At 42.5% G+C, this 12,019-nt stretch overlaps 1 protein-coding gene across 5 annotated transcripts in view; it reads left to right on the forward strand.

Moving 5' to 3' along the window:
• The window catches only part of tanc1b (tetratricopeptide repeat, ankyrin repeat and coiled-coil containing 1b), a 107,856-nt gene extending 96,212 nt beyond the window's left edge, over positions 1-11,644 (forward strand). For 4 of the 5 annotated variants that reach the window (XM_031743074.2, XM_031743075.2, XM_039599754.1 and 1 more), the window contains 8 exons: positions 4,195-4,328; positions 4,512-4,635; positions 4,729-4,904; positions 5,113-5,245; positions 6,253-6,344; positions 6,838-6,984; positions 8,505-8,605; positions 8,695-11,644. In XM_031743074.2, the coding sequence (XP_031598934.2) occupies positions 4,195-4,328; positions 4,512-4,635; positions 4,729-4,904; positions 5,113-5,245; positions 6,253-6,344; positions 6,838-6,984; positions 8,505-8,605; positions 8,695-10,285 (2,498 nt within the window). In that variant the 3' untranslated portion in view covers positions 10,286-11,644. Of the gene's footprint in view, positions 1-4,194; positions 4,329-4,511; positions 4,636-4,728; positions 4,905-5,112; positions 5,246-6,252; positions 6,345-6,837; positions 6,985-8,504; positions 8,610-8,694 lie in introns of those variants that run through there. The other variant, XM_031743076.2, reaches the window with a different exon arrangement.
• Positions 11,645-12,019: the final 375 nt, after the last annotated feature.

A 12,019-nucleotide genomic window follows, 5' to 3' on the forward strand; every position in this document is an offset into this window, starting at 1 on the left:
ACGAGGCAAAACAGATTGTCTTCAGTTTTTAAGCGTTGGACTTTATTTCGAAGATCTATAATCTGTGCTGGAAAAAGGAAAAGATTTGATGTACTACATAAGATTTCTATTTTTATGTGACAGTGCATTTCAGGCAATGTCACTGTCAAAAGTCATGTCATGAGCAGTGTAACTAATTACTTTTTGTTCACAGATGAAAAGTAATGCATTACTTTAAATTGAAACTGTAATATCTAAAAGTATATTTTCCGGAAATCCAGATGTTCAATACAGATGGTTAAAAAGCACAGCTACGCTTTATTTTTCATTGATCCTAAAAATACTTGTGATGCATTATGTAAGAATGAGACGCATGTGGTGTTAGAGCTTCAATATTCCTCACAATTATTAGTGCAGGTTGTGTTAAAACATTGGTCACATTTTTGTCATCATCATTATGAACATCTGCCCTTAGAGTCAAGTGTCCGGATAACATTAGACAACAGTATTAGATGTTGCTGCTGTCACAGTAGAATATGTATAAAGAAGAATTCTCTTTGTGTGTCTCTCAGTTCTAACCCAGCAGGATTTAGCATTCAAAGTTGGCTGCTTTAAGAATGTAGGTCAGCTTCTTAGTGGAGAGGTTGTCCAAAGTGTGGCTAACTGCTGCTTGTTCTCTGTTAAACGACTGCTCGACTTCAGATGATTTTGCAGTGCTGGCCTGGGACAAAGATCTTTCCCTCTGAAATATAGATTAGATCCGCTTGGAGCAAAGTAAAATCCAATAGTACATGTGGCTTTCCGGTATTTGACTCTCAGCTCATTTTAACAAAGTGGATGTTTAATCATTGCTATCACCTCACCTCTTCCTTCTAAAGTAATGACATAGTGGGTCACAGGTGGCAGTAGTCAGAGCTGTGGCTCCGCTGACCTGAAACACAGTGAGTCTTAACCCCTCGACATGACCTTGAATTAACATGTTTTTGCGCCCACCTGGCACTCATTAAAAATGTGGTCCTGGCTCATCTGTATTCAAGGGGATTAAATCAGTAAACAACAGTAAACACAATTATGACCACAATGTAGATTTGTCTGCGCTCAGTCATGCTTGGGGGGAAAAAAATAAATAAAAAAAGCTGGAATTTTGCTGCAGACATAAATTGAATATTTAGTGGTGGAGTGGCTACACTGTCTAGAAATGACTAGATACAAACACCAGAAATTATTAGCGATGAAGTAATATTTGAAATCCCTTTGCTGCTATTCCGCTGCAGGTTTATTAATCCAATTGTTGTGCTGCGATGCAGAGAAGATTGAAAGCGAAAAAGAAAATTCAGAAATATCCCCTTGAAAACCAGCCTTTTGTCGTTGCCTCAGAAACGCTCCTCTCATAACGATGTGTGAAATGTTATAGCGTGTTTAAAATTCATCGGAGTATTACATCTCACTGCAAATAGACCTGCTGTCTCTTGTGTTTAAATAGAAGAAGATTTGATTGTACATCTGTGCAAACTCTATCTTTTAAAGTCCCCTCTTAGGATGCAAGACACCTCCCTGTTATGCAAAGAAAGGCAATTTACCTGCAAAGAGTCATTCTAGTTGTTGTAAGTAGGACTGGCTTATGGCAAAGAGCCACAGCATTGTTGTTTTGCATAAAAGCAATTTTTGTTACATATTTTGGTCTTTTTCTATAATTGCAAATGAAGTAGATACTGCCGTTTATTTGGGAAGTGAACCCCAGTTCCTTGGGTGAAAGTCTTGCGAGATCCTTTCATCCACCATGATGTTGTCCCTATGTCGACTTTATTTAAATACTTTTTTTGTCTAGCACAAGCTTTAGTATTTTGTGGTCTTAGTCCCTGAATTGCAAAGCTATGATCAAACAGCAGGATTCTTGACCCCAGAGGAAGATGATGTAGGAGCAAAACGACCAGGACAATATCAGTTACCCAAGAATCAGGAAGTTCGGATTACGTAAAGAAATACAGCCAGGCATTAAGCTACACTTTCAAGCTTGGTCTTCATGAAGAAATCGTAATCATTTATTTTCTCTAAATTATTAGTAAATTTAAATACAGTCACTGGAGGTCGTTTGAGTAAAGTGAATTCATTGTCATGTTCAAGAATTTGAAAATAATTGAGCTTTGTGACACAGCATGTCATCCTGCTGGAAGCACTGTGATCATAAGGGGATGGTCAGTAGCAATACTCGTGTTTGCTGTGTTGTTACTCATGTACGCTGGGTTGGGTCTCACCATTACACCACCAGCAGCTTAAACTGTTGATACAAGAATGCTTGTTGTTTATGCCAAATTGTAACCGTGTCATCTGAACGTTGCAGCAGAAATCAAGACTCCTCAAACCAATTTTAGTGAGAATCTTGAACCTTTCTTGTTCTTAGCTGGCACCTAGTGTGGTCTTCTGCTGCTGTAGCCCATCTGCATCAAGGTTTGACACAGTGTGTGTTTAAAGATGCTCTTCTGCATACCTTGGTTTTAAGGGGTGGTTATTTGAGTTGCACTTGCCTTCCTATTAGCTTGAAGCAGAAGTGCATCAGAAGTGTCCGGTTTGAACTTCAGCAGGTCAGCTTGGGCACATCTGTATGCCTAAATGGATCGAGTTGTCATGTGATTGACAGATTAGACATGTGCATTAACAAGCTGTTGAACAGGCAAGACCAAGTGATAATTGTTCAAAACCGTTGTCTGGATTGTCTTTCATCATTTTCCTGCAACCATTTTTTTTCTTAAATTGACAGTCTGTCAGGTTTTTTTTAATGAAACTCTGAACACTTCTTGTTCTGAAACTCTTACAGGCACAAGCATGGACAAACTGAAATATTCCTTACTGTGGTTAGAAAGGCATTTGGCATTTTTTGAAAAAAAGAGTTCCAGCTTTTTTTCTTTTTTTATCTGCAAAGCTTTGCTTAAAATGTCAGGTCATGACCTCTCTGTTGTTGGTGTGTCTTGAGCTCCACCAGCCTGGTTGCAGAAAAGGGCTATTATACGTTTACCTAGTCTATCAAAGTGATTTAAAGACACTTTGAAGGTGGCTTGTAGGTGGTCTGCGCGAATAGGAAGAGGAGAGGTGAAATGCAGGAGAGCTGAGATGAATAGCTTTCAAAACACAAGATAAGGAAGGATATCTTTGCAAGTCACACTAAAACAATAAAAGTTAGAAAAGGAGCTCCTTATTCTGCGAGTAGGAATGTTGATAATCTTCTGTAGAAGCTCTTACTTTGAAGGTTTGAATAAATACCCTAATCAATATATGGAAAGGTCTCTGAGGATGAAGAACTTCTAAGAATAACGTGTAAAAACATGAAGAGTACAGCTCTTGAGCTGCTGATTATATGTTCATTGTAGGCCACTACCATCCCCACTCTGGCTAACGCTGCTCCCTTGAGAACAAGCACAGCCTAAGTTTAGTTCCTTAGAGTCATTGTTCTGCTCTGTGCCGTGTGAGAGGATATCCATATTTTGAGCAGATGGAGGCTGGGATTGGTTGGCTCTGATGACTGTTCATCCAGATGGATGATGTCAGAGAGACAAGAAGGCTTAGCGGCACCTTAAATCTTTGCGAGAGCAAAGCTGCTCCGATTCTTAACGTTGGATCCCTTTTTGTTTGGATAACCAGCACTCATTTAAGACCAGTCCATCTGCTGACGAACTGTAAGCATCCAACACTTGAAGAATCTCTTTTCTTTACAAGCACCAATTAATACAGCATTTGAGTTCCTTTTCTTTAAAATTAATTGGCTAATTCCAGTTAATCTCGGTTTGAGGAAGATACAAAACGTAAACAAGAACGGGTGTTTAACACAGTTGCTTGATTTTTCTTGTCTAATGTTTGTCTGCTGATGCATGAAATGACTGAATTCTCATCTCTTTGTACAAGGCTGGGGGAACTTGAGGCAGGAATTTAATGAGTTTAATAAGCATAAACATAATTATCTGATTTAAAGTCAATTAGTAGCACACTGCAGCTTACACTTCTCGGCTGCTCCTTCTTTTTCCAGAGATTCTGGAGTCACTGTTTCTATCTGAGCAGTACAAAGTACTTCAAGGGTACTAAAGACATTGGATGCCTCTTTATAAGCAGTAAACAACACTGTGTACTGGACACATTTTGTTCGCTTTCAAAGTGTTTCTTGTACGATATATTAATAAGTAAATGTGTCTGAAGAAGTGCCTATGTCTCCTTCCCTCACTTAAGCCTTGACGGCTGCAGCCGGCCGTGGCAAGATGGAGGTATGCAGCTTTCTGTTGGAGCAGGGGGCGGTGGTGCAGCAGGTCAACAGGCGGGGGGTGTCTCCTCTCTTCTGCGTGGTCAGACAGGGACACTGGCAGGTGAGAGTTTCTGAGCGGTTACAAATAACAACACTGCTTCCAACTACCTTTACTCAATACCATCTTTCTCCAAACGTGTGGCATTTGATTGCATTATGTGTCCTGCCCTCGCAGTCTCCTGCTTTCTTAAATATCGCTGCATTTTAGCTCTGTATAGCTGAACCTTATTTGCCTGTGTGTTAGATTGCAGAGCTGCTGCTACAGAATGGTGCTGACATTAACATCAGTGACAAGCAGGGCAGGACCCTACTTATGGTGGCTGCTTGTGAGGGTCACCTGAGTACTGTGGAGTTTCTGCTATCTAAAGGTGAGCTAAATCCACCACTCAGTGCACCAAAGCATCATATGCCAATTAGCTAGTTGTACATGAAACAACAGTTTTTTTCCGTTGGTGTTAAAGGTGCATCTTTAACGTCGATGGACAAGGAGGGACTGACGCCCCTGAGCTGGGCATGTTTGAAAGGACAAAAGAATGTGGTGCAGTTTTTGGTAGAGAAGGGTGCGGTCATCGACCACACGGACAAAAACGGACGAACTCCACTGGACCTTGCTGCCTTCTATGGAGACGCAGAGATTGTGAGTGAAATTGTTTTAAATTTACTGAAACACACACACACACCCTCCAATATCCTTAGAGACACAAAAACACCACACGCCCCAATCTTTATTTAGTCTTAATTAACATTCCACTAAGGTTATTGAACACATACTGTTGTGAGTTAGCTGCACTCTTGACTGTGGATGCATTGTTCATGTTTTCTTAACCATCTGTGGCCTCCTATAGGTCCAGTATTTGGTGGAAAGAGGAGCAGTGATAGAGCATGTGGACCACAGTGGGATGAGGCCTCTGGACCGAGCCATAGGTTGTAGGAACACATCGGTGGTGGTGACTCTATTAAAGAAAGGAGCAAAGCTGGGTAAGAACTCTTAAGAAATGCCTTGACTAAGGGTGAAACTGCTAAAAACTCTGTTTTGTATATTTGTTACCAACATGTCAAATTGAGACTAGTGAGTGAGGGAAACCAGTACCAGTTCGTACAACACCCTTTGGACAGCTTTACGCCTGTGGTTTCTACAAAGTGCCTGCAGAGTACTGTCACATCTCAGTAAACACAGAAAGACAGAGTATTTTGTTACGTTTCTGTGTCGGGTTTGTTTCTGCCCTGTTCTGCATCTCGTGGTACTAAAAATACGATCAGACAAAATTTGCGGAATGTCGTGGAAAAACTGTTTCCATTCCTGCTTTTCACTCACTGTGTGTGTGTGTGTGTGTGTGTGTGTGTGTGTGTGTGTGTGTGTGTGTGTGTGTGTGTGTGTGTGTGTGTGTGTGTGTGTGTGTGTGTGTGTGTGTGTGTGTGTGTGTGTGTGTGTGTGTGTGTGTGTGTGTGTGTGTGTGTGTGTGTGTGTGTGTGTGTGTGTGTACCCTAACTATAAAGAGTATGTCGCTCCCATTTCTCCCTGATGAGCTGCTTGGCTAATTTAAGAATGTGACTTATCACCCAAATGACATTCATAAAGCTACAAGTCTGCAGCTTATCTTCAGCGCACTCTGCTGTCTTAGAGAAAAAAATAGAGCCGAACCTTTAAATGTTCCTCGGCGCAGTCAGCATGCAGTTACTGATGAAAATGTGACATCATTTCAACTTAAGTGAGCCATAATTGTATATTGTCACACTGCACTTTGTAACACAATTTCCTTTCGCTTCAAATAACAACCCTTCCTGTCGCATGACCTCTCTTCTCTTCGCTCTCTCTTCCTCCTAACTGTTAACTGGCCTCAATAAACTTAAGGCTACAGAACGTCTCCTTATGATCGATCAGGTACAATCTTTAGGTAACTTTACCTTGTACCAAATTAAAGAGAATACGATGTCCGTCTGTTCAAGCTGAAAACGGCACCATGAAATGCCTTCTGCTTCCACAGGGAACGCTGCTTGGGCCATGGCTACTTCAAAGCCTGACATCCTCATCATCCTCCTTCAGAAGCTGATGGAGGAAGGAAACCTGCTTTACAAGGTATCTGAAATAGAAACTGCTTCCTCTCGACAGTAAAGATGATTTTCCTGTTTTAATGAAATGCTTAAAAAAAACAAACATTGCTCCTCCAATCTTTTTTATAAAAAGGAGTTGAGAAGAATGTTTTTCTTCTGCACAGTAATGTTCTTTTTTCTTGCTTAGATAAATGTAGACAATGAATCGATGTGCATGTTTCATAGCACTCAACAAAGGTGCCATGATCGATGTCTGACATTTAACAGATTGAGTTTGCAGCAGAAAGGACAAACCTGTCATGTGTAACTTGTTAGTGTGTGTGTGTGTGCGTCTTATCTGAGCTTGTCTGTTTGTTGTATGTGTGATTGATGAGAAGGGAGGACTTGAGCCAGAGAACAGCTATTGTGGGAGTATCTGGTGGATGCCTTGGCCTGCTTCTCTCCCCTACATTTTTCCGCTTTTCCTTCTGGTTCTCTCCTCTTCCTCACCACGTGTTTGCCCTTCATGTGTCCTGCAGAAAGGGAAGATGAAAGAGGCAGCCCAGAGGTACCAGTACGCCCTGAGGAAGTTTCCCAGAGAAGGCTTCGGTGATGAACTGAAGGCATTTAAAGACCTGAGGGTCTCCCTGTACCTCAATCTCTCCCGCTGTCGCAGGAAAACCAATGTACGTCTCTCAAGAGACTTTGATTTCTTCTTCATTCATATTTATTTATGAATCTGTAATAATATTGTTATTGATATACTGTGCAAATGTCGTGAACCCTTAATCGATATTTCAATTTTGGGCTCAAATCAATGTAAAGATATCAGGATAAAGGTACATTAGTATCTAGAGTCTAGTGTCGAGAGCTATTTGTAAAACACAGTGAAAGCTGGGTCGTGGTTTAGGGCTGGATTTCAGTCAGTATTTTCTTGTCACAACAAGTTTTCATCCAACATGTAAACCATGGCAGCACCTTGATTTTTCCAGCATGACAATGATCCCAAACACCTTACTAGTGCAGTAAAAGCATGCCTGGACAGAAAAAAAAACACCAATCAGTCATAGAATAGCCTCCCCAGAGCCCAAACCTCAACAATACTGAAGCAGCGTGGGATCATGTTAACAGAGAATGGATCAAAAGTCAACCAACATCCAAAGAAGAGCTTTGAATGATCTTCAAGAAGCCTGGAAACTGCATTCTTCAACACAACTTGAACCTAAGAAAGTTCAGGCTGTGTTGAAGAATAAAGGTGGTCATACCAAATGTTGACTTTCATGCTTGTTTCCTTGTGTAGTTGCACGTTTCAATAAATGTGCACATTTCTCTATTAAAATATTAAAAAAATAAGACCTTTGCACAGTATTGTATGCATATATTACTCCATAAGTATATCACTGACATGAAATGCTATAGAAAGGAGGAAATCTGTGACTCTGCTGTGGTTTGAGTATGTGCAGACACAAGAAGGCTTGTTAGTATTTAGCTGGTAACATGGGTGGTAGGGCGGAAGAAGGCTGCAGATGTGCTCGGTAGGTGACTCAGACCCAGACAGTTCTAATGTCAGCTTCTCTGCTCACTCATGTTTTACAGAATGATGGAGTAATATTTAAGCTGGGATGTCCATTTTGAAAATGACATCAAAGAAAGCCTCATGAAAATGTAAACATATGAAAGGTTTTGGTTTTTTCCCCCCCCCAGATAATAGTTTCTGCAGATTTAGTTTTGTTTACAGTCCAAAGCCCAAGTCTAGCAGGAAGACGTTTGTAGTGAGCCAGCTGTTTGTGCAATTACATGCCGCAAGCAAGAAGATATGAGGGAAACAGGCGGCACAAGGTTGTGTGTTTTCTACAATAAACTCTAACTACCTGGGGTGCCTGCCAGGCATTTTATCACTTCACATAGGGAGTATAAAGTGTTAGAGAGATGTTGCGTGGATCGCAGTCAGCCGTCATATAGTGTTTGAAAATATTGTTTGTGTGTGTGATATAAAACAGACTTAGAAATGTGTGATGACAAAAAAAGGGGAAAAAAAATGCACTCAAAGCAAGAAAACGGTGACATAAAATGAAATAAGTCAGATGTTTTACACTGTGACAGAAACTAAGTTGTGTATACTGGTTTCCATTATCACTATGGCAAGAAGAGAATAACAACTGGTTCAAAATCATTTATCTGTTTTGTTTTTTTGCCTTGGCTGTAGGATTTTGGGATGGCTGAGGAGTTTGCAACAAAAGCACTGGAGCTGAAACCCAAATCCTATGAGGCCTACTATGCCCGTGCCAGAGCTAAAAGAAGCAGCAGGTAAGCGGTTCAGTAACTCCAGACCAGCGTTGTGTTGATGTTTTTATTCTATTTATGCCTCTGGTTACAATATCTCTCTCCATTCACAGGCAGTTTACAGCAGCCTTAGCTGACTTACATGAAGCAGCCAAGCTGTGTCCCAATAACCGGGAAATCCGCCGTCTGCTGGCTCGAGTGGAGGACGAATGTAAACAGATGCAGCGAACTCAGACCAAAGGAGGCCTCGGTGGGGCTGCAGCTGCATCCAGCCAGGCATCAGGAGGCCACGAGTCTGACCAGGAGCAAGACGAAGGGCAGGAGGACCCCTCAGAGCACAGCCTTGCTAGGAGTGTAGAAGGCCAAAGAGAGATTCTTGAAGAGGAGGAAGAGGAGGAGGATGCCATGCAGCATGACAGGACAGGTGAAGCCTGCTGGTCCCAGAGCAGTTACTCTTTTAACAAAGTCTTACCCTCTGAGTCAGCGACCGCCAGCAACAGTGTGGGACACCAGAATCAGAGTCTGAGCCCCAGCTCACCCCCAGGCCCCAGCAGGCTTCCTCCTCACAGGTACCCTCGTGAGCACCGGGAAGCCCTGCCTCAACAGGGACTGGTCTTGCAGCCAACCAAGCAAGCCCAAATTGTCAAGACCAATCAGCACATGAGTTCCATGCAAACAGGGGGAGGTGCCGTGGGGGGCCGCTCGGCAGGGGCCAAATCTCAGTACGCTCCTTCCAGTCCGTTACCCAGCCGACACATGTCCAGCATGCTGAAGCCGGGCCCAGGTATCGACATCGGCCCTCTGCCCCCCCCAGCTGACGAACCCATGTATGGGAACCGCATGTTGCTGGCAGCTGCCTCCTCTTCCATGGCTCACAGTTGTGAAAGTGAGAGTCTCCACTCCTCTCAAGCCTCTTACTCATCCTCCAGCAACTCTAAAGGTCTGGGTCAAGACAGGCTGTCTGCCCACTCCGCATCGTCCTTGGATGGCTTGGCCTGCTCTGGTCCTGGATTCCAGGGGAATCACTCTGAGTCTGGAAAGGAAGGGATGTGCGCTCCAGCGGGATCTCAGGGAGGCGGCAGCAGCATGCGTGTGTCCAGTTCCACCAGCAGCCTGGCATCAAGCAGCAGCCTGTCAGACAGCGGCAAGCTAGGTCCTGACGTTCGCACCAAGATCACTGACAAAACAAAGCACAGCCAACAGGGCAGCGCCGCAGCCGAGTACAAACCCAGGCCCTTCATGGGCATAACCGATAAGACAGCCCGCTTTCAGCAACAGCAGCAGCAGCAGCAGCAGATTCAACAGCAGCAGCACCACGGCTTGCAGAGTCACCCGAGCCTGCAGTCTATCGGTCGCAGCTGGCTGAACCACTCCTCCGACGGCCTCGTGTGTCACAACATGTCGACAATGGGCCTGCAGTCTGTCGACGGCAAAACGGCGAGCTCATACCAGGAGCAGCACAAACCTCCACCACCTCAGGGTGGTATGGCGATGAGTAGCTTACAAAACGGCATGCATGCCAAGGAATTTGCAGAGAAGTTCTGCCAAGCTGCCAACTGTTACAAAGAGTCCAAGCCAGCACTGGCTATGCCACACACGTTAATGGACAGTAAGCCCAAGCAGCCTGGCCTAGCTCGAGATAATCCTGCCATTCACGTAGCTTCAATGAAACCAAAGCGATCATTTATAGAGTCGAATGTGTAGACAAGAGTCTTTTATCTCCCTTACAGTCCTCAACGCACACAGACACAAGGAAACATCTAAAGTGAGAGGGACTTGTTTCATATTTTTTAACCAACCCCAAACAGAGTGCAGTCTGACGTTAAGTCTTATAAGGAGTACAGTTTGCAAGCTGTTTGTTTTCCCGGGAATTCAGGCACCAAGCAGCGTGCAGAAGGCTCCAAATTTTTACTCGTCCCAATCTGCCGCTTCTGGCTGTCAGCTTTTGTTACATGACACGTCCGTCGTCGTTCAGCCAGGCCGGAGACAAAGCACTGAAGGAAGTATCCGGACATGTACTCTACAGTCCTGATCAACAAAACGGTGGCAGTGAGCACTTTACACAGTTAGCAAGTGCTTAAACAACATATTCAGTTACAGCTTAATGTTATTACAGAGTAGTTCATTACGTCCACGGTGCTGAGAGCGAAGAAATACGGTCGCTTCAAAAATGATTCAGCACCCTTTGTTTTCTGCACACTTTGCCGCAATTGCTTTTAATTCAATTTGAATAAAATTGTCATTTTACACTCAGTAGCCCAAAAATGACAAAGTGCAAACACATTTGCTGAGTTCTTTGTAATTTCATTGAAAATCAGACACTGAAGCCTCTCATTCATCTGTTTAAATTTGCAAAACAGCAAAGCGTGCCTAAAATAAATGGATGTGAAGGAAGACGTAGTCCCCGGTGAAACGTTCAGAGAGTTTAAGGGACGGGCATTCCTGTGTTTTACGAAGGACGTTATAGATCCTCATGTTGTGTATATTATATAAATATGTACTTTTCCTTCTTTTCAGTGAAGGTCCATGTTAAGTGTATTGACAAGTTCCGACTTGTGTATCTTGAGTTTTAGGCACAATGTTGTTCAAATGGTGTTAAAGGTTCTAAAACAAAAAACAAAAAAGCATTTGTTAAATATGTTTGTACATTATATAAAATCACCATTAACACTGAATTGAATTCCTTTCTGTATCTGCTTGTTGTTGCTGTCTAGTTTAATTTATTTACAGCGCCAATGGCTTGGTTAATTGTAAAAGCAATATATTTTATATAGTTATTTTTGCACAGCTACTAAGACATTTTATGATTCTCAATGTTGAGATTTAAGTGCATGCTTCAATTGCAGTTTATATTACAGAGTGGAAAAAAGTCTATAAAAGCAGAAAAATGGCTTGGGGGCTCAGTGCCATCAGTTCTATTTTATTATGTACATTAAATGCAATTGTTGCCATGTTTTCAGTATTGTGAGCTTTATTAGCTGTGATCACATACTGTAATTGAACATTTTTGCCATAGCTACCATGGGAGAGAGAAATAAAGACCCACTGAGGGGAAAAAAAAAATGCTCTGTTCACTTTTATTCTTTGGGCTGATTTGGTATCTGTCATAAAAATCTACAGGAGTGTAAACATAACTCTACCATGTGGTCACAGTTGAAAGCAGTTCAGCAGATTAACATAGCTCGACTTGTCCTGGTTGCACTATACACGTCATTTTCCACATACGTTAGCCAAAAAATGAAAAGCTACTAGAGCCAGTGAGACTATTTCCATAGAAGCTGAAGATTTTTTCCTCTTCTGAATTTCTGCGGTATTTGCTTTAGGCTGATAAAGTGCTGAGTTTCTAATCAAAAACTGAAGCTGCACCCGGGAAATACGCCAGTGTACAGTGTTGTATGACGATACTGAATTTAAAGATAACGTATAGAAGACTGTTGC

Source organism: Oreochromis aureus, linkage group 16 (assembly GCF_013358895.1).
Source record: "Oreochromis aureus strain Israel breed Guangdong linkage group 16, ZZ_aureus, whole genome shotgun sequence".
NCBI lineage: Eukaryota > Metazoa > Chordata > Actinopteri > Cichliformes > Cichlidae > Oreochromis > Oreochromis aureus.